The following is a 24,048-nucleotide window of genomic DNA, read 5'->3' as shown; positions in this document are numbered from 1 at the left end:
CAGTGTCAGTTCCTGATAATAACTTAATGCTCTCCAGACAGCACGCATACGTCTGCAAGATGCTCTTTGATGTTTTGTTCTCTTCAAAATGTTTGATTTTAAACACTGATATGATGTTTTCATGATTATTCCCAAACACTGTGGCACTGCATTGTCTGTGTGGAATAGATAGATGACTGTTGTCACATTTGCAATGATGTACATGGATAAGCCATTCAAAACGAACACTGCAATATTCTGTAAAAATAAGAATGTCAATTTTTAATTCATGGTGACTTTAGGCTTTCTCGCATCAAGCGGTTTTCTGCTCTGAAAGTACACATAACATTATTGACAGTGAGGGCAATAGTCAACCCAATCTGGCAACCCTGGGAAGCACTTTGTGTGTTTTCCCACATGTGGGAGTCACATGAAATCGGACACTTTTCCCAGATCGAAGGACGCTAGACGATGGATTGAAGCAAGGATATATTTGCTCTGTACACAGAAGACGGAGAAAAGCGTTGCGCAGATCTGATGTCCGTAGAGAGCGGCAATAAAAACGAAACATAAAGTTTAAATCGCCGAACTTTGCGCTGCTCTCCTCCTCTGAGCATCAGCTTGAGCGCAAACCTGCGGCTCTCATCCCTCTGGACTCCGGTAAGGACACAAACGGCGTGTTTCTTCTGGTGATGTGATGCAGCTCAGAGTTGACAGATCGAATGTTTTATGTAGGTTCTGTATTAATCTAGATAGATCTATTCTATCCTCGCTATGTGGAATTGTCTTTCTGCTTCGTGACCTAAAAGTGGTTGCGATAAAAACAGGTTCTGTATTTTCTGTTAGTGCACGTCGTATGTGTAGTAAGTAATATATAAACTGCAATTCTACAGAAATGTTTGCATTTGTCTGCGCTTTTCGTCGCTTGTCTAGATTTAATGAACTCAGATGGTATATAGACATGTATTAGGGGTATATTGATGTATTATATTCTTGTTGCAGCAGTGCTAGTCGTTTGAGATACAACTATGGGTTTGGACGACAGTGAGTGGTGCAGATGTCACCCTTTTTTTTTCTTTATTCATAACAGTGCAGTAAGTTGCACGCACATGCATACGAAATGTAAAAAAAAAAATCTTGGTTTAACTTGGATCGTAATTTCAGGTTAACAGCAATGCCATGAATGTAGAATGTAACGTTTTCTGCTATGCAATGTATGGGATGAGCAGGACATAGGCCAGTCTACATAACCCCAGTTTACCAATATTTCCCTCAGGTTCCTATCTTATGACATGGCTAACTGGGCTCATCTATCATCATTACCTCTCTTAGAAGTCACTGTGATGATGATGACTATTGTTATTTTGCTTTAGTTTGAAACAAAATGCTGCGACAAAGACATGCAACTTCTCATGTAAGATGCAGTAAAATGAAAAAAGACAAATATTAGAGACAGATGTGGGAACAGAGAGAAAGGGAGGTTTGCAGAGCAGTGAGGTTGGCTCTCTTTTTTTCATGGTCTCCATTATCCAGTAGATTTACAGTAATCTGAGTTGCATAGCAGCCACATGAGCTCACAGTGCTGTCCACACTTTGTGCCAAACTGTCAGTGTGCACTTGTATAATCAGAGAGACCAGATAGAGTGCTTTTTAATGACATTTTCAAACTGGGCTCTGTTTATTTTGTAAGAAGTAGACAGGGGTTACAATGGCCATTCAAGCAGAAGTGGATTTGTCAAACTTTTCTTTTGTTTGAGCTTTCTTCTCATAGAAACAATGTGCCAGCATTGCAGCAATGGAGAATAGACATGTTTTTAATTTACATTATCATGTTACAACATGCACTATATCAATTAAGATCGTGATAATGTTTAATCAACAATGTGCTCTTTTGTGTATATTTCCTTTAAGGATCAGTGAAGACATGCTCATTTTGATGCTCTAAACATATGCTAAATATAAAACTAGGTATAGGTTTTAATTTAAGAATGCATTTAATGACTCAATCTTTAATGATTAATGCAAATATTTTTCATGAGGATTCGCAATTTAGGAAAATGTTATGCTTGTCATGTGAGAGAACTTTCCACTCCTAAAATAAAAACAGAAATTAAATTTAAAAGCCGTAATAAAGTAAAATAATATAGCACATTGTACAGGTATAAACTAGATTTTTTTTTTTTTTTTTTTTTTTGTAATATTACATTTTTGTTTTAAATTGTTGTTAGCTGCCTGATTGATTTATATATATCAGGCCCTTTCTCTCTGAACATGCAACACAACTCCTTGTTCAGGCTCTTGTTCTGTCCAGACTGGACTATTGCAATGCTCTCTTGGCAGGTCTTCCAACCAATTCTATTAAACCTCTACAATTAATCCAAAATGCCGCTGCAAGATTAATCTTTAATGAGCCGAAAAGAACGCACGTCACACCTCTGTTTATCAATCTGCACTGGCTACCAACAGCTGCTCGCATTAAATTCAAGGCATTAATGTTTGCCTACAGAACCACCACTGGCTCTGCTCCCCTTTACCTAAATTCATTACTTCAGACTTATGTGCCTCTAGAAGCTTGCGTTCTTCAAGTGAACGATGCATTATTGTACCATCCCAAAGACACACAAAAACACTTTCACAGACTTTCTCATGAACTGTTCCCATCTGGTGGAATGACCTGCCCAACTCGATCCCAGCAGCCGAATCCTTAGCCATCTTCAAGAAACGGCTAAAAACTCATCTGTTCCATCTTTACTTGACCCTATAACTCTAGCACTATCTATTCTAATTTTATTTTATCTTTATTTATGTCTTTTTAATAAAAAATAAATAAAATAAATTAATAATAATAATATTTATCTGTACTGCGTTAGGCTAACTGAGACTTGTAATAGCACTTACAGGTTGTTGCTCTTTTGTTGGTTTTGATTGCTTCTTATGTCCTCATTTATAAGTCGCTTTGGATAAAAGCGTCTGCTAAATGACTAAATAAACGAAATAAATATATATATAAATATATATATATATATATATATATATATATATACATATTATTATTATTTTATCACGTTGGATAATGTCATGTGGGTTCATGTCTGCTATTAGTTTAAATGTCATTAATTATCATACCTCACAAACTTTGCAATTTTTTGACAATTTTATGCATATATTTAGTATTTTTATACAACAAACACAGTGAATAATTGCAAAAGAAGACATAACAGAAGAATGCAAATAATAGGTCTGCTTGTTCTTCAATGATTAATCAATGTTTAATGACAATTTAGAAAATAATGATCACTTACTAATATGCAAATTTAATAATATTGGTTATTGTTTTTGAAATTTCGGGTGATAAGTTGGGTTTGTAAAGAATACAATTATTGGCCTATCATACAGCCTTATAAACAATATCTTTTAAAACACTAAAGCAGATTAAAGGTGTATTCTGTAGTTTGATACTAATTACAAAAGGTTTTACACATTTAAAAATAAATAGTATTATTGTGAAGGGTCATCTGAAAGGTGTACACTTATATGAGATGGAGACTGTCTCTGTACTCATAATAGTTTTGTGTAAAAAGTTTTAATTACCCCTTCAGTATATTTCATTATTATATATTTCACAGTGCTCAAATGCTGTGTTAAACATCGAAGAGAATCCTTGCACTCATTGGTTGCTGCCTCTGTAGATACACTGGTAGTGCAAACAAACAAACAAACAAATAAAGAGCGTAAAAAATGAGGGTCATTTACAGAGTTTTGAAATTAACTTAAAGTTAAATACATTTACTGTGTGGAAGTCCACAGTTTCAGATTTGCAGAGAGGATACTATTTAAAAGGTTTTTGTTTTAGTTATGATACAGTGTGTTCATCAACTTTTTAAATCATATTTCTTAAATCTTATGCAGACTTGCGCTACACCGCAAACAGGTCTGGTTTATGGTACTTAAATATTCAGCCCTGGGTTAGTAATTAGAAATGTGTTCTGCTGTGTTTCTGACACTGTGGTAATTATTATTATTATTTATTCTTTAATTATCATTATATAGTATGTAGAATTTTATCAGGGGATGTGGATCAAATTTGATCAAGTTTGGATGCACCTCTTCTTTAGCGGTTTTTCTTAATGTTTTATTATTTTCAACATTGCACATTAATACTGAAATTATCCAAACTGTGAAAGAACATGAATGGAATTGTCAAGTAAACAAAAAAAAAAAGGTATATCAGCCCAGTTTTATATTTCAGATCATCCAAAGTAGCTACATTTAGCTTTGATGACAGTTTGGCACACTCATGGCATTCTCTCATTAGATTTGCGGGGTTGTCATCTGGAATGGGTTTCACTTCACAGGTGTGCCTTGGCAAGTGTTCCTTTGTGACATTTCTTGCCTTCTTAATGTGCTTTTAGGCCACCAGTTGTCTTGTGCAGAGGAAGCCCTATTAGTGCTACTACAACTACTGTGTCAAATCATGGCAAGAAACTCAGGCACTCAGTTAAGAAAGAAGACAGCCCATCATTACTGTAAGACATGAAAGTCAGTCAATCCAAAAAAAAAAAAAAAAAAACCGCAAGAACTTTGAATTTATCCCCAAGTTCAGTCACCAAAACATCAAACGCTATGATGAAACTGGCTCTCATGAGGAGCGTCCCAGGAAAGGGTGACCAAGAGCTACCTCTGTTGCAGAGGATATGTTTATTAGAATTCTCAGCCTCAGAAACTACCTGTTAACAGCACCTCAGATTACAACACACATAAATGCTTGTGGGAGCTCAAGAGACGGACATATTTCAATATCCACTGTTCAGGGGAGACTGTGCGACTTCAGGGCCCAGTTGCGGCAAAGAAACCATTACTTCGGAAGAACGACAAGCTACAAGCTTGGGCCAAGAAACACAAAGAATGGACATTAGATAATTTGAGATCAGATTTTGGTTCTGACCCCTGTGTCTTTGTTAGATATAGAGAGGGTGAGCAGACGGTTCCTGGATGTGTACCTCATGAGGCTGACTGAGAAAATGCCACAAATGTGCAAAACTGTCATTAAAGCAAAAGGTGGCTACTTTGAAGAAAACATATTTCTGGGTTATTTACCATGTTTTTGTTGACTATTATATCAAATAAGAAGGTATGTCCAAACTTTTGACTGGTAGTGTTTGTTGATGAACTCTTTGCAATTGTTTCCATTTACATTGTAAGGTATTGATATTTATGAGAAAGTCAAACAGTACTCTTGAAGTGTTAATAGAAAATGTAATAAATCTAACTAAATAATGTAGAAGTAATTGTATAAATCTAACTAATACAACTATTGGTCACAGCTTGCTTTGTCTTTGAATTAATCAGCTACTTTTTGTACCTTTTGTTTGCCATTTTGCCAGTGTGTTGTGAATGGAGAACAAGGCAATGTATCTGACCACCACCAATGAAGACAGGGACAACAGCTCATTCTACGAGGAGGGCTATGATGGGATGAATCTCTCGAAACTCAACCTGTGTGAAGAAGGTAAGATCTTACAGCACATCAGCTCAGGATCTATCACAGAGTTCGTATCCTATCTGACTAAGACAGCCCTTTCTTTCATATTATCTCAGAATTGCTGCTGTCACTCAAAGTCTTAATTAACCTCAATCAAACCCTGCAATATTTGCTATTTCTATTTTCTTTATTGTGTTATTTTATTATTTCTCACCAGAGTTTTAGAAAATGTCATTGCCCCACTGCTGCAGTCTCACTTAGAAGAAAATAAACTCTTACAATCCAGCACTTAGACTGCATGGCTCAGGGTAATCAATGACCTCCCATCTGAGGAATTTTGGGTCTCTTACTATTCTATTGCTTCATCTCAGATCTCTCTCACACAAAAGCTCCTTGGCAGTCTTGCCTGTCCTGGTACTAGACTTTCCTGGATCATTGTTTAACTCTTGGAAAAACAATACTTAATCTCCATTTTGTCAATGCAGTTGTCAGACAGTACTTTCTGTCTCCCTCTTCCTCATGCTGATGCTTATTACTGTTCATCTATCTATGTAAAATGTTAGACAGCAGGTCATTTGAGAATGCCAAAGAAGAGAAACTATGCTGAAAAGCTTGTTGAAAACGGTAACAGAAACCTTAAGAGAACCAGAGGTGTAAAGAGAACCTGAAAACCACACTTGAGTAAAAGTGCAGATAGCTTAGAGTGAAAATTACTACACCTTACAAGTCACCAATTCCAAAATAACCCTAATAAAAGTCTTAGAATATCTGATTTTAACAGTACTTAAGCATTTTTCTAATAATAAATATAGGCTCAAAGAAGCACTAGTCAAAGAGACATGCCAGTGAAAAACTGTAATGTTGTGGAGAAGCAGGGGAAAACTGGCAGAAGCAAGGATCTTACATTTCACTGCTGGTTATACTCTGTATAATTGTGTATGTGACGAATAAAAATCTTGAATCTTGAATCTTGATCTATGTGCAGGTATCTAATGGAAAAACTAGAACAAAGAATACAGGGAACAAAGAACATAATGATGAGCAAACAGACAAGCATTACATTCAACAACTCTCAAAAGAACTGCAGAAACACTATGACTATATACCATATACACAGGGGGCTAATGAGCTTAACAAGGAAACTAATCAAGGACCAACGAATAAACGGAATACAAACTGACTGCAAACACCAAAGGACACAGGACGTGGCATTAAAGTCAAAGACACGGCACAGAGAACATGTAACAAAAACTAGAAAGATTTGATTTGTCAGAAAAGCAATCATGTTTATTTTCTAAAACCAGAATAAAACTGAGCACCTCAAAATTGCGAAACAGCAACAACAATGTCCTTCAAACATATATCTTCAGTATAACAGATAGATAACATAATATCAAGTAAAATTAAAAAGTCCAAAGCCTTATTGAACTGGATGTGCTGGTCTCATGTCCTCATCTCATGTATAAAACACCTGTGATTCACAACTACTGGCTAAGAAACTCACATTCCCCCAAAGTGCCCTTGTTGACTTTTTTATTTATTTATTTTTTTGATTGCTTGAAAGAACATACAAAATACCAAGTAAACAACAGCAAGAAAAAATCTTAATAGAATTCAAGAAGTCAAATAGCAGCATATCAAAAAACATAAATAAACAAAATTAACATAATTAGAAAATTAATAAAGAATACATTTGAAAATATAGCAGCAATGACGGGGCCAAGCACTCCAGCGGCAAAATGAGAAGCTAAGCATAGAATGGAGCATCAGACCAACTGCAGAAATTAGTAATTGAAGACAGTTAGGATTACTTTAGTCAAAACGGCTGAAAAAAATCATAAATAAACCTCTAGTAATATGATTGAATGACTTTTCACTTTTGACCAGCAGGTGGCACCATTATCAAATCGATGTGGTGTGTTCTGTTTGAGTTGACAATGGCACACACAAAGTTTGGTGTCAATATGCCAAAGCATTGCAGAGATACAGTCTCAAGTGTCATTTTGGCATCATGCCTCAAATTAGTTGTTGTGGTATATGAAAACTGTTTTGTCTGTCAACACAAAATCCATAACTTTTTGTCAGCATGGTCTGAAGATGATATGATTCGATTTTGGGGGAAATCGGACCAGCGGTCTAGGAGGAGTTCAAAAAAGTAGATTTTTTAAGAAAATCAAAAGAGTAGAGAGGAAGTTTGGCTGACGTTTTTTTTTTAATTTCCTACGGTGGTTTCGTGTCGATCGGGGTAACGGTTTCTACGATATTTGCAACTGTTTTTTAAGTGCTACAATGCAACACTGCACAAACCATAAGTCAAAATCTGGCAAGATTTGATATAAGCATGTGAAAAATTTATTTTACCACTAGGTGGCACTGCCTCGAAACGTCTCAGGCTCCTTCAGGGCATCGTGCTGATGACCCATACCAAGTTTCGTAACGATGCATTAATGCGTTCGTAAAATATAGCATTTTACTACAAAATTCAACATGGCCAAAGCCCAAAATGGCTGACATTGGAAAATTGGATATGGTTGGACTCGGCATGATGCACCAAATCTAAAGAGACCAGTTTTGGGATTTTGGCCAAACCATTCACAAGTTATAAACAAAAATATGCACTTTTCATATCTTCAGACCACTAGGGGGCACAGTGCCGAAACACTGCAGGTAGCCTCAGGTCATGCTTGATATAGCACACACCAAGTTTCATCTCAATCCGTCAAACCCTTGCGGAGATATAGCCTCAGATCCATTTTTGCATGCTTTTCGGTGAATTCGTTAGTGTGGTATTCGAGAACGCTTGGACGAATCGACTTGAATTCCATAACTTTTTGCCATCATGGTCTGTAGATGATCTGAGCCAGTTTTTGTGAGAATCGGACGAACCATCTAGGACGAGTTCGACAAAGTATGTTTTACGAACAATTGAATATAGAGAAAAAACTAAACCTTATGATTTTTTAATTTTGGCTTGAGCCAAGGATTCAGAGGAAAAAATAATTTTTATTTTGTGGCTTACGGTTCAAACGTTATTAGCATAACAAAATTGAAATTTTGGACTAGTGGTGGCGCTAGAGAGTTTGAGTTAGAGACTCCAAATTTGCTGTGGTTACTATTGACACTATCATTTATCAGTGTGCCAAATTTGACAACTTTCCCGCAAGCGGTTCTATGGGCTGACCTAGACGCAATGGCGGAAAAAGAATAATAATAATAGGAATCCTAACAAACACAATAGGTGCCTACGCACCTTTGGTGCTTGGCCCCTAATAAATACATACAGAAATATAATGCAACACAAGGGACTTAATCATCAAAAAATACCTTGAAAAGATTACATAGTTTAAGGGATTTTCTATGGTGCATGAATTTTACGGATTTGAAGAAGACCATTAATCAGCCTTGTTGACAAGTTTGGGTGAGTAAGAGTAAAGCTCATCTTTCGGTGCCTTGTAGTTGGTAGTATCACGTCTTTTGTAGAAGAAATAAACTGCTGCAGAAAAAGCTAGGTGTCATGCAAAATGTAATGTGTAACTGCAACACTCGTATCAAATGTAGTGGAGTAAAGAGTACAGAAACTCATTCAAAAATGTAATGAAGTAGAGAGTAAAAGTTGCTAAAATCTTTGATACTCAGTAAAATTACAAAGTATCCAAAAATATACAAGTACAGTAATTAATTACATTTACTCTGAACAGGACCAGATAGAACAAGCGTTGTGCACCCTCTGTATCACATACATTACACCACAGTTACCATGCTTAGACAATAACATCAACATTCTTCATGAGAAGAGAAGAGTTTTTCACACTTGCCTTTACTCCGGGTTATTGTCATTCCAAACCCGCTTTAAGCCCTGGGGAAACAAATGTTTCACTATAATACCGAAAGGGAGTTAGCACCACTAACTTCACATTGTGGTGTTAAACATGTCAAATGTGAAATGATGCAATGTTGGAATTTTACCGCAGGATGCTTAGCAACAGATGTCCAATCAGGAATTAAAAAGAAGGTGCCTCATATCACAAGCTTTGCACAGTCTCAGAAGCCCTGCATTCTGGGTTTATATAATTGTTATTAGTGCTGTCAAACGATTAAAAAAATGTAGGGAACAAAGCGGCTAAAGGCACCCCGGGGTAAAAGGCGCCTTTGATATTATTTTCCTCTAAACCACTAGATGAATCAGAATCAGAATCAGAAAGAGCTTTATTACCAAGCGTGTTCACACACACACACAGAATTGGTCTTGGTGTTTGTCTTAGATGGCACAGATTGTCTTAGATGGCACAAAAACATGGCGTAGCACTTTCCAAAACATTCGGTTTTCAAGATGCACGTGTATATTTGTCTGATCTTTGACGCGATCGAGTGCAGCAGCGCAAAGTTGATTCTGTGCTTACTTGATCGAATATTTTATGTTTTTAAAATGTTGTAGATTTAAGTATCAAATGAGAATCGCTAACATTAATGCATATATTTTGAGACAAAGGTCTTCTTAACGATTTTCAATTTTGTTTAAGATAATTAAAGCAAAAGTTTTTAAATAATGAAAGAATATGTAAAAGTGTGGTATTTGGGGTAAAAAGCACCCCTGTTGTTGGGGCTAAAAGTGTACAGTAATTAACATGATAATTAATAGATGGCTAACTTTTCCATTTGTTGACATGGCATGGTTAGATTCAGATGGTAAATATCATATATTATGTTGGGTGTCCATATTAGAGATAATCACCCTGTTTAGAATGAAACTGTCATATTTAAAACTTGATATTAATCATATCATATAATAAAATATCACTTCTTGTTACTACTGTAAATATATATTCAATTATTATTGGATCTCCTTCAATACTTTCAGAATCTTTACTTTTTAAAATGTTTTTGTTTCTATATTTTAAAATATATTTTTATATGAACATTTTAAAGACAATATTTATTGAACAGAAATTTTATTTTTCAAAATAAGCAGAACATAGTACTAACTTTGCTAAAGTGATTGTTTTGAACAGGTATTAACTGAGACATTATTTAAAAAAAACACCATTTTAACTGAAGTATTTGTGTCGATACTGTGTGACTTTTACCCCATGCTGTTGAGCCTTTAACCCCGTGTGTTGGGTAAAAGTCTCCCCTTGCCACCTCATACATTTATAAGATTTTTAAACAAAATAAATGACTTGTATGATTTATTTTCATACAAAATCTGTTGCTCCATTAATGTTCAATACAAGCATATATATTTTTCTGCAATTATGCATTTTTGGTGCAGGGAATAGCACATTTTTCTTAAGGTGTGCCTTTAGCCCCGTTGAACCCTACTAATCGATCGCACATTTTTTTATTAAATTAATCCTCATTAATTGTAATTAATCACAATAAATCTCACCTAACATCAAAGTTTTAAAATATACTTTTATATTGCAATTTCACATGCAGTCATCAAATTAATGTGGAAACAACATAATATTTGTTTAATATATGTTTTAAATATTTTATTTAATATTTGTTTTATGGCATCTTTTTCAATGACCGATGGCAAGTATCTCTTAAAGGAAAAGGAAAGGACGTGACATGAATTTGTGCTCTGCATTTAACCCATCCAAGGGCACACACAGCAGTGAGTAGTGAACACACACACACCATGAACACACATTGCTCAAGGGACTCACCTTGGTGTGGACTGTGGAGACAGCACTGAAAATTCACTCCCTCTACCTACAATCCCTGCCAGACCTGAGACTCGAACCTGCAACCTTGGGGTTACAAGTCCGACTCTCTAACCATTAGGCCACAACCGCCCCTATACTTATACCAATACTAATGATGTCTTCTCTACCTAATAATTAACCATTGACAATAGCCATTCAACACTACAGTATAATTGAGAGCTATTCATTTGAACATTTATTAGACTTTACAAAATAGCAGCTTCTAATTTAAGTGCTTTTAAACAAATCTTCACATGAACCAATTTTAATAAATGTCATATTTATCTACCTGTACCCTTCAGCAAGTAGGAAATATACAGAAATTGAAACTTTTATTTGAACTTCTAAATTAAAAATACAAGAATCCTTAAAAGAGAAAATCAATAACTTTTCTAGCTTTTTCTTTTGTTCTTTGATAAACAGACATCACAGCAGCTGGGTTATTAGTTTATTTTTTGTTTTTTTGGTTGCTATTACTTTAAGAGCTGCCACTGCTGAACATGAAGCAGACTGACACACATTGCATTTCCTCACTCTTTACCTATTCTGACCCACTTAAAGTCTTTAATCGGGTGTGTTAGATAAGGAACAGAGTGCTGGGTGCTCCGGACAGTTCTGAAAACCACTGCATTTTAGAGACATGTTCTTAAATCTGACTCATATATAACAAACACTTTCATGCACAGTTTCAAGGCAGCTTTAACCACCTTTTTGGTAACTTCATTACTACATTGATGACATAACTTCAACACTGCATGCTTCTTGTTTCCTTTGAGCATTAATATGACATATGATGCAACAGAGAGACCTTAGTGCACTATGTGTCAAAAAAATTATAAAAATTCCATCCCCCACCCCTGCCATCCACCCACCCACCCATAACTGGACACCTGTTTGAACACCCCCATCCATCTAAGTGACCTTCTGGTTCATCCACCCCAGCGATCTTAAGGAATTTATGACTGAATTGTTTTGTGTGGGGGGCCATTGTTATGTGTTTTTAAACTTTAAATGGTGAAATTGTGTTAAATGGGATAAAGGGTAGTTTTTATTAAAGTGTTTTCACACAAATATCAAGAAAAAACATCAAACATACACGGAAAATGAGCAACGACTGTTTTATCCCTACAAGTCAAGTTGTTAAAACAATTTTAGGAAAAGTTAGAGTTTGTTACAAGTTTGAAAATAAAACAAAAAAGCATCTGACACATTATTTAAACAATACGGTAGTTTTTCTATCAATTTAAAACTAGTTAGTTTTAATAAAATAAATAAAATAAAAGGAGCAGAGGTGTGCATGTTCGCTCATCTATAACAAAAAGCATCAGACACGTCCATTAAAACAATGAGATATTTGTCAAAATCTTGTAGTCTAACATTACAAGTTAAATAAAATAGAGTTGAACCGACTTACCGTCACCTAAAATAAAAAAGAATCAGACCGTTAAAACAATAGCATAATATACCTGTCAAAATCTTGCAACATTATAATTTAAAACTAGTTGTCACAACGGTAGAAAAGTTAAACAAATGTGTATCCTACGGCGATCGTTAAAACACCAGCATAAGATACTTGTCGAAATCTATCTTGTAGTCTATCATTAGCTACACTGACATAAAGTTAAACTAAAAGAAAAAGCCCTGACCATCTTACGTTGATACATGTGTGCTCCTCGCTGTCGAAACTAAGAATGAACTTACGAGCGCTGCGGTCAGACCACACCCACTAACCGCCCTCTAACGCCGGAAGAGAGACCGGTGTGAAGATTTAAATGTTAAAACAATTAAAGCAATGTTTTAACATTAGAACAAAGTTATTTTTAATAAATATTTTACCTTTCTTAATGGATGAAAGCATTCACCATTCATCCTAAAGCTTTTCACTTTTAAAATTAGGTTAATCTATACAAGTTTTTTCTAAACAATCACCTCTAAGGCACAGGAAAATGTTTTATTTTATTATATTTAGTTATTCGCACATAATTGGTTTAATAGGCCTTTGATTTTTGTCAATCTTAACTTCTAGTGTGCTACATCAGTTAAAATACACAAATGCGTGCACAAATATCTAACTGGAATGAAAGCGAACGTTTCGGTTTCATACTGCTTCATAAAATCAATACTGGACTCCTCTTTGATTTTCTTGCCGTAAGACTTGTTATCAGTTGAAACTGATGTACAACGTCTAAACTTTTACAACATCACACGAAATACAAAATATCGCGGCTCACGCACCGAAAATGAAATGAGAGAAGGTTTGAAGATGATGTGCAGAATCCGTGACGCTGTGCTATAGGTTACCCTATCGGATGTACGAGCAAATATCAGGATGAAAAGTGATGAAATAAGAGAGGATCAAATGTTTTAACATTAGAACGAAAATTGTTTTTAATAAATCTTTAGCATTTCTTAATTAATAAAACCATTCAGTATTCATCCTAAAGATTTTCACTTTAAAATTAGGTTACACAAGTTTTCTTCTAAACAAATGCCCGCAGGAAAAGAAAAATGTTGTTTGTTGTGTCTTATTTTAAGTGCCATAATTCCTTTATTTAACCTTTGAATTTTGTCAAGCTTAAGACTTCTGCCATGCTATATAACCCAGACTTTTTTAGTTTTAAAAATTAGGTTACACAAGTTTTCTTCTAAACATTCACCTCTAACCCGCTGTCACGGTGCACACACGAGGGAGGACACAGGAACATGCAGACGAGGATGTAAACTCAAATAATAGTCCTTTACTGGAGACATCAAGGCAGGGCAAGACAAGGCAGGGCAAGACACAGACATCCAACACCGGGGAGTAACGAGTAGACCAGACCAAATCTAACTGAACAGACAGGACTAATATACAGGGGATAATCATAGATAACGAGACGAACACGGCTGGACAAGAATTAACTAATGATAACATTTAACAAGGATGGGAAACAAACCAAATATGACACATGACACACACGACAGAACCCTGACATTACTCCCCTCTCCCGAAAGGCTCGTCCCGAGACTTAACAGTTCCATCGGGGAGGGGGGGTGGGCGCTCTGGAGGCCCCTCAGGACAGATAAAGACAGGAACACAGGACGGGGACCTCCAGAGTGGAACAGACGGAGGAGCTGGGAGCTCAGGAGGCCATGGCAGATGGTCTTCGGGGCCTTGGCCTCGGACCCCTCAGCCCAGCCCCTACAGCCGTATCCCTCTTACCCCCCCCCCCCAAAATTTCCCTGGGGAAGTTTAGGGGGTAATCAGGAGCCCTCCGAGGCTAGACAAACAAAACAGTACATGACAGGACTAGGAACAGGACTGGACAGGACAACCCACAGGAACAGGAAGCCCTCCTGGGCTAGCTCGGAAGCTGAGGCTTCTCCTGGGCACGACAAGGAGTCAGGGGCCCTCACAGAGTCCCTCAGCAACCGCCTCCACTTCCACGACAAGGGGGCAGACGAGTCTCCATGGACAAGACCGACATGACAAGACATGATTAAAACTGTTCCTGTGGACACAACACAAATCCGGCACTCCTGGCTGGAACTAGGAAACGGCGGCGGCCGGCAGGCTTGAGTCAGCGGCAATCCGGTGGGCTTGAGTCAGCGGCGGACCGGCGGGCATTGAGTCAGAGGCGGACCGGCGGGCATTGAGTCAGAGGCGGACCGGCAGGCCTGGGTGAGCCGTGGGAAGCGGCGTGAATCTCCCGCGAACGGCGGGCTTGGGTGAGCCGCGGGTAGCGGCGTGATCTCCCGCGAACGGCGGGCTCGGTGTGCCGCGGACGGTGGCGTGAACTCCCGCGAACGGCGGGGTCGGTGTGCCGCGGACGGCAGCGTGAACTCCCACCGCCGCCGACGCTGGGTTGGCTTTCCCCACGGACGGCGGACTTGGGTGAGCCGCAGACGAGCCGCTGACAGTGGGTTGGCTTTCCCCACGGACGGCGGCGTCGATCTCCCGCGAACGGCGGGCTGGAGTGAGCGGCAGGCTTGGGATAGCCACAGGCAGCGGCGGATATCTCCCGTGATCGGTGGGCTTGACTCAGCGGTGATCCTGCGGGCTTGACTTGGGGGAGCTGCCGACGGTGGGTTGGCTTTCCCCACGGACGGCGGCGTCGATCTCCCTCGATCGCCGGGCTGGACAGTCGGACTCGCGGTGATCCCGCCGAGCTCCCACGTGGACTTGCAGTGGGCTAAGGCGGGATGCCGAGTGGCGACTTCCTTGCCGCGGGACAGACAGACACAGGAAAAAAACAAGACTTTTTGAAAACTAAAAAACAAAACGGTGTGAAGGGGCGCCGCTTACTGTTTAGGTCTGGTCTTCTGTCACGGTGCACACACGAGGGAGGACACAGGAACACGCAGACGAGGATGTAAACTCAAATAATAGTCCTTTACTGGAGACATCAAGGCAGGGCAAGACAAGGCAGGGCAAGACACAGACATCCAACACCGGGGAGTAACGAGTAGACCAGACCAAACAAACCAAATATGGACACAAGAGGCAGGAACACATGACACAGACGACAGAACCCTGACACCCGCAGGAAAATTATGTTTTATTTTAGTTTAATTATTCACACTTAATACCTTTATTTACTCTTTGATTTTGTCAATCTTAAAACTTCTATCGTGCTATGTCAGTTAAAACGTACGTATGCGTACGTATGTTTTGGCGGGGTCTTTGGATTTTCAGCAGTAATTCGCCTAAACTTTTTACAACATCTTACAAAATGTCAATATTTTGTCTCACGCAGTGCGACAAAATGAGAAAGGTGCTGAATCTAAAGTGTCTGGGGATGCGACTCCTTTGCAATCTAATGAGTTTTTGAGGGGATCTGGCATTGTAAACTTTGTTACAACGTTAGGTAAAAAGTTCATTGATCAAAACAGATCATCTTCCTAAGATGTTCAGGGATCAAAGCATCTCCATTGCATCTATTTTATGACACACACCTACGAGTGTGAACTCTGTCAAAGGTTTAGGCAGGAGTTCACTGACTGGTCAAAGGATGCGTGCCCTATAGAACCTTTTTTATGACACATCTGGTGAAGTTAGTTAAAGTTGAGAATTTAGTATTTATAATGAATTTATAATCTATTTGAATGTGGTTTTAATTAGATGGTCTGCTGTAGGAAAATGATGTTTAATTTAGTTCATTTTACTTAGTTTTGTTATTTCTTTTTTCATATATTTTCTCATATATTCATATATACTCATATTTTTCAACCCTCAACACAATCATACACTGCAAATACAAATACACACAAACAAACATGCACATAAACAACCATACAGTTACATATTTAGACTTTTATGATGTCTCATACAAACCTTTTATAAATAAAAATGTTTAGAATCACACTGGGTGTCTACACGATGATGAAAAGCAAGATGATTAAACAACGATATAACTATTGTTTTAACAAATAAGTTAAGATTTGTAGTTTTTTTATATCTTTCAAACCTAAAACCATCCTGATCCTTTAAAGCAAGGATTAGAAGCAGTCAATCAAACAATCCTCTGATGAATACAGAGATTTTTTGTTTGCAACAAAAGTAATTCCTAAACAAGATGGTACAAATGTCTCACAGAATCTTTACAACAGATTAGACTTTCTTTCTCACTTTAAAAATGGTATTATTAACCGCAGAGTTTAAATGTAGCATTTTTTCACAGTATAATGTTTTATTTTATTAAAATAAAAACAACTAGTCTATAGAGGTTGGTTTGACTAAGATTTGATCTAATAACTGATATAAGAAACATGCAAATATTCGATAAGTCCATTTTATCACCCCCAAACTGATGTGTCTGATGGTTTGTGATGACATAAATATCTTACTGATACAGATGTGTTACGACGTTAAGTATCTGTAAAAATAGTTTAAAAAGTCATCTTTTTTAGCTTTCATGTAGGATTGTGTCCACGCTCAAGTGGTTTTTGTGTAACAGAATCCTGAGACAAATGACTCAATATGATGAATCTAATGAATGACAGACTAAAAGCTTTAGATTGATTAAAACAATTGAGTGTATGCATTTCTCTTTTATATGTATACAGTAACCGGTGAGTACATGAATAAATACATAACCTCATAAATTCAGCGTGATTCTATCATATTAATCAATAATAGAACATTTTAAAAAGATTAAATTTATATACCATATCTGACTTTCTCTTCAAAACACAATAAACTTTCTTACGACTTTTTAAATGTGTTTCTAAGTTAGGATACTTAGTAGTTAATCACATCTTTAACTAAAACATTTTTATTCAAACTCTCTCTCTCTCACACACACACACCCACACAGCTTTCCCAGACAGCCACAAATTTCCAACAACATTCTTAACTTTGTTTTATCATTCAGCTGTTGCTGAAACCCTATAACAGAGTTATTTTATGCATTATTGCAACTATAGATGCTGAAAGAGCTCATTAACCTGTTTAACTCTAAAAATGTTAACAATATCACAAAGGGTACACTCATAAAACAAGTCTGGACCCGAATTGAAGCATTCTAACAAGTACTACCGCTGCAGAAAACGTATTATAGCACCGCAGTAAACTCTGGATGTGTGATCGACCGATTTATCAGTCATTGTCACGAGAATACTCTTCAGTGGTTGGTTGGCTTCGTTCTGACTTGATGACGCTCCCAGGAAGTTGGTTTCAGTTTCTGAGGCTTTAGATGTTAAAGTTTTTTGGAAGTTTGAGTCTTGATCTCAGTTTACTGCTCAATCATGATGTTAAATGACTGAGAGCGCCGAGCAACGAGCGAGCTGAGCTTAAGCTTGAGCTTAAAACTTTTCTTTCCAACAACCCAACTACGAGACACAGTTGGGTATCTGTTTTTAACGGGCCGATTTGGGATCCACCCACAGGCGACTGACCCAATCGTATTCTTCCTGTGGGGCGGAGCCCCGCCCTGCACAGCTTCTTTCCGTGCATACATTATCTGCTGCCTTATTTCATAAAATCAGATTCCTATAAGTGTCCTAATTTGTACATTATGGTGGGAAAAGACCATTTTCATCCATACCAGATTATTGCTAATAAAATCAGCTTTCATCTGAAATCCAACACCACGCATTTTTGCATAACCAAAGTACATATATCAATTGTATCCATTACGCAGTTAATGCATCGATTAAACGATCATACATTCTAAATAAACACATCCACGCATGTGAAACTGAACAAATATTGATCAGGAAAATCATACATCACAAGATTACAACAATACCATAAGTTCCAATAACACAGCAAGCTTATACGTGTCATGAAAACAACCTTAATATATGTTGTAAATATATTGTATATATTGTTTTCGAGTATATTGCTTCAATAGCAAAAACTAGTATAATTTGTCCCTTTTAAAATACTTGAGCAAAGAATTGCGTCTCTTTGTCTGTTAGGGAGCAAAAAGGCGCATTCCTCTTTTGGAGAGAACCGCGAGGTCACGAGTGTCACTTTAGTGGAGATCTGGGAATCTTCTTAGCTGGACATGTGTAGTAAACACATCATTGAATTACTGCGCTAATGGAAAGGAACTCAGGGATGGTTTGTTTCAGAGTTATCCCAGATGCCAAGGTCTTTGCCCTGTTCCTGGTTGAATTATGCTTAAGTGACAAGAACCAACCGCGAAGTCCTGTTTTAAATATATTCCAGATTTCTCCACACATATGCCCCTTTGTTTTAGGGGTCTCGTGAGGCGTTAAGGAGAGCAGAGCTGCGCTCCATTTTCCGGGCTGCTCTCTTTAGGGCCCGAGTGTGCTGATTATACCACGGTGTTGGAGTCTTTTCCTTAATCTTCCTTAAGCGTAAAGGAGCAACCGTGTCTAAAGTGCTAGAAAAGAGAGAGTCCATAGTTTATGTTACATCATCAGGTTGTTCTGAGCTATTGGATATGCTGAGGAACTGAGATAAGTCAGGAAGATTATTTATAAAGCAGTCTTTTGTGGTAGAAATGATGGTTCTACCATAGTTGTAACAAGGAGTTGGCTTTACAGCTTTAGCTATATGGAATAAACATGCAACTACATAATGATCTTGTACCAAAAATCATGTACCAAGATGGCGCCGCTGTGTTCGGACACCGTTCGGGTCGCTCCGCTGAGATTTTGCTTAAACTTACTTTTTACCTACTTTTACTTTCTCTTTTTACACATTTCACGTCGGCACTGATCACCTACAACATAGAAACACTTTTGGACATTGGAAACCGCTACACCAACCTGCTTCAGGACACTTTATCCACGAATCCTGCGTGGCCTCTGGAGATTCTTCGGAACGCGGAGACGAACAATAACCCCCCGAGGCGACGGATCAAGAAACACCGCGGGAAGCGCGCTGGAATTCGAGTCAGACTCAGGAAAAGGGCTCACAGTCCTCCTCTTCCAAGCATTCTCCTCATTAATGTCCAATCCTTGGAGAATAAGATGGATGATCTTAGAGCCAGGATTAGTTTCCAATGGGACATAAGGGACTGCAACATCCTTTGTTTGTCAGAAACGTGGCTTTCGTCCTCGGTCCCGGACACTGCTGTAATGCCGAGTGATAACTTCTCTGTCTCTCGGACGGACAGAACAGCAGAGGCCGGTAAATCCAGGGGTGGAGGAGTGTGTTTCATGATCAACAAGAAATGGTGTGATCCCAGGAATATCTCCATTCTGTCGCGTTCCTGCTCGCCTCATCTGGAACATCTTTCCATTAATTGCCGCCCATTTTATCTGCCCCGGGAGTTTTCATCGATCATTGTTACTGCTGTGTACATTCCACCACAGGCGGACACCGGCTTGGCTTTGTCTAAACTTCACGATGTGCTCAGCGGCTACATTAACAAACATCCTGACGCTGCCTTTATCATCGCGGGGGACTTTAACAAAGCCAACCTCAGACAGGTCATGCCGAACTTCCACCAACACGTATCCTGTCCAACTAGAGGACCAAACACACTGGATCATTGCTACACTCAGTTCAAGAATGCCTACAAAGCCCGCTCACTACCGGCTTTTGGCAAATCGGACCATGCCACCATTTTTCTAACACCGGGATACAAACAAAGGCTCGTTCAGGAACCTCCGGTGCAGAGAGTAGTGACGCGCTGGTCCTCCCACTCAGAGACTATGCTGCAGGCGGCGCTTGATGACGTCGACTGGGACATGTTCCGGGCGAGTTCTTCTGACGTCAGCGAGTTCACGGATGTAGCATTAAGTTTTGTAAACACGTTAACCGAGCAAGCTACAGAAACAATAACGATAAGGACATTCTACAATCAGAAACCGTGGGTGGACAGAACAATCCGTGCCGCGGTTAACACACGCACTGCCGCTTACAATGAGGCTCTTCTGTCTGGGAATACGAGCGAGTACAAAGCATCGTGCTATGCTCTCCGTCGTGCAGTAAGAGCCGCCAAACACAGATACAGAGAGAGAATTGAGTCTCATTTCCAGCTCAACGACTCTCGACGGATGTGGCAGGGACTGAGGACCATCTGTGACTTCGGAAACAAATCCTCCGCGGAGGTGAGAGCAGATCCGTTGCTGGCCGACGAGTTAAACATCTTCTACAGCCGCTTCGATGGCAACGGCGGCGGCGCGTCAGGAAGCAGCAGGCAGAGCAGCGATGATCCTGTAATCACCGTGTCGGAGGATGAGGTTTGGAGGGCGTTAAAGAGAGTGAACGTCAGGAAAGCAGCCGGTCCTGATGGGATAACCGGCCGTGTTCTGAGGTCCTGCGCCGATCAGCTCGCTGGTTTGTTCACTTCCATTTTTAATGAGTCCCTTGCTACCTCCGTTGTTCCCACTTCATTCAAAAAATCCATTATTATCCCTGTGCCAAAGAACAATAAACCCTCTTGCCTGAATGACTATCGCCCAGTTGCCCTCACATCTATAGTCATGAAGGTTTTTGAGAGACTTGTAAAGAGCCACATCTGCTCCTCCATCCCTGATACTTTGGACCCTCTTCAGTTTGCCTATCGCCCAAATAGATCCACGGACGATGCCATTTCACACGTTCTCCACTCTTCCCTCACACACTTGGACAGCAACAATGGGAATTATGTAAGGCTGCTACTCATTGACTATAGCTCAGCTTTCAACACTATAGTCCCCATCAAGCTGGCATCTAAACTCACAGACCTCGGCCTAAACTCCTCACTCTGGGACTGGATTCAAGACTTCCTCACCGGCAGACCTCAAGTGGTGAAAGTTGGCCAGTTCACCTCAAACTCCATCACTCTGAACATAGGAGCCCCACAGGGCTGTGTCCTGAGTCCCCTGCGCTACTCTCTCTACACGCATGACTGCGTGTCCTCTCACAGCTCCACATCTATTGTCAAATTCGCTGATGACACTGTGGTTCTGGGCCTCATCTCCAACAACGATGAGACCACATACTTGGATGAGGTAGGAGACTCACATCATGGTGCCAGGACAACTGTCTCTCTCTGAATGTGGGGAAAACTAAAGAGCTGATCATGGACTTTAGGAAGAGACAGCAGCAGCCCTACTCTCCTCTCAGGATCAGTGGGACCCCTGTGGAGAGGGTGAGTAGCTTCAAGTACCTCGGTGTAAACATCTCCGAGAACCTGACTTGGACTACACACATTCAAACACAGGTTAAGAAAGCCAGGCAAAGACTGTACCATCTGCGACAGCTGAGGAAATTCAGGGTCTCACCAGCAATCCTGAAAACTTTCTATTCAGGGACCATAGAAAGTGTATTGACTCAGTGCATCTCAGTGTGGTATGGAAACAGCTCCAATCAGGACTGCAAAGCACTACAGAGAGTTGTGCGCTTAGCTGAGCGCATCTCAGGGTCTGCTCTCCCCTCTCTGCAGGTCATCTACCTCAAACGCTGCAAAAATAGAGCTGTTAAAATCTACAAGGACTCTAATCACCCTGGTAACTGTCTATTCACTTTGTTTCCATCTGGTAAGCGCTTCCGTAGCCTGATGGCAAAAACTGAGAGACTTAGGAGGAGCTTCTTCCCCCAGGCCATCAGGCTCCTAAACTCTAACTCTGTGTCATAACATCACTTGACTCCATGTAATATCACCGTATCAATAAGTTATTCATAATTTTTCTCCATGTAAATATCATATATCAATAAGCTATTCATAATTTTTCTCTACCTCATATTGCTGCTATTCAAATATTCGATTCTCCACCTCAATTCAACGGGGTGAATTCCACGTTAGCTCCGCTGTGGCTACGGGGCGTCCGCATGCTCAATTACATCGATTATTGGTTGATTCTCGCTCAATCAGAGCAGAGGGTGGCTCAACATTGAGATGTTGTTCTCGCTCACTTAATGTGCTTTCTCCATTACAGAGAACCACTTATCTGGGGTTGGTGGGGATTCGACCACGGTGCAGGCACTTATGTCTCCTGCTCGGTTCGAGTCAATCCTCACGAAAGTAAGGAGGGTGAAAGAAGGCCAGTCACTCACTGTGAAGCAGTTTCAGATACTGCTGGGTCTGGTGGCAGCGGCGTCCAACGTGATACCTATTGGCCTGCTGTACATGAGACCCCTACAGTGGTGGCTCAAGACCAAGGGGTTCTCTCCGAGGGGAAACCCGTTTTGCATGATCAAGGTCACACGGCGATGCCTACGTGCCTTAGACATGTGGAGACAACCTTGGCTCTTGTCCCAGGGCCCGGTGCTGGGAGTTCCGTGTCGCCGCATACGCTAGCGATGGACGCATCCTTCACCGGTTGGGGAGCGGTCATGAGTGGCCACCCTGCCCACGGTCTGTGGAGGGGTCGTCATCTCACTTGGCACGTGCTCAGGCTCGAGATGCTGGCCGTGTTTCAGGCTCTATAATACTTTCTCCCAGACCTAAGAGGTTGCCATGTGTTAGTTCGCACCGACAACACATCGGTGGTCTCTTATATCAACCACCAAGGAGGTCTGCGGTTCGCGCCCCCTGTACAGGCTGGTTCACCAGATTCTTGTGTGGGCTTTGAGGCCGAGCTCTCCTGGTTGGTCAAGCTGGCATTGCTCCCCTCAACTTTGAGGGTCACCTTTGAGCATGCCGCTCCCTTCTGAGCGTCTGAGTTCCCTTTCATGCTGAGAGTTAAGTTCTCCGCTCTCCAGAGCTCTGCCTTGGTAGAGCTAGCATTACTCCCCTCACTATAGAGGGTCACCTATGAGCATGCTGCTCCCTCCCGGCTCTCCTGTTGGTCGAGCTGGCATTGTTCCCCTCAACTTAGAGGGTCACCTTGAGCATGCCGCTCCCTTCTGAGCATCTGAGTTAGCATCTCAATGTGGGAGCAGACACCCTGTCGAGGCAGGGGCTGTTATCCGGGGAATGGATGCTTCACACCGAGGTGGTGAAGCAGATCTGGAGAGTGTTTGGCCAGGCTCAGGTGGTACTCTCTACGTCATCCAGCTCCGCTGGGGCATGATACCATGGTACAGACGTGGCCGAGATTGCTCTGCTCCCCGGAGTTCTGGAGAGAGTACGCCGGGACGGACTCCGGCTGCTATTAGTAGCCCCGTTCTGGCCGGGCCGAGTATGGTTCTCGGACCTGATTTCCCTCCTCGACGGCTCTCCATGGGAGATTCCAGTCAGGAGGGATCTCCTCTCACAGGCAGGAGGCACCTTGTGCATCCCCGCCCGGAGTTGTCGAAGCTGTGGGTGTGGCCCCTGAGGGGGCATGGCTCGTAGCTTCCAGTCTTTCAACCGAGGTTGTTGAGACCCAGAGCTCCCTCTACGAGGAGACTGTACGCCCTGAAGTGGAGACTCTTCACTTCATGGTGCGGAAATCGCCAGCTTGACCCAGTTAACTGCCCGGTTGGTACAGTGCTGGAGTTCCTGCAGGCTCGACTCTCCGCAGGGTTAGCCCACTCCACCTTGAAGGTTTTTATGGTGGCAATTTCGGCTT

The 24,048-nt window shown here is 40.3% G+C and overlaps 1 protein-coding gene across 1 annotated transcript in view; it reads left to right on the top strand.

Moving 5' to 3' along the window:
* The first annotated feature begins 404 nt into the window (after nucleotides 1-404).
* Nucleotides 405-24,048, top strand: part of scara5 (scavenger receptor class A, member 5 (putative)) — a 108,437-nt gene continuing 84,793 nt past the window's right edge. The window contains exons 1-2 of the mRNA XM_079433758.1: nucleotides 405-639; nucleotides 5,364-5,488. Coding sequence (XP_079289884.1) covers nucleotides 5,374-5,488 — 115 coding nt within the window. The 5' untranslated portion in view covers nucleotides 405-639; nucleotides 5,364-5,373. The remainder of the gene's footprint in view (nucleotides 640-5,363; nucleotides 5,489-24,048) is intronic.

The sequence above is a fragment of the Barbus barbus genome (genome assembly GCF_936440315.1).
Source record: "Barbus barbus genome assembly, chromosome: 14".
In the NCBI taxonomy this organism is placed as follows: domain Eukaryota; kingdom Metazoa; phylum Chordata; class Actinopteri; order Cypriniformes; family Cyprinidae; genus Barbus; species Barbus barbus.
The sequence above is the reverse complement of the archived record's forward strand: the minus strand, read 5'-3'. Positions and strand labels throughout refer to the sequence as shown.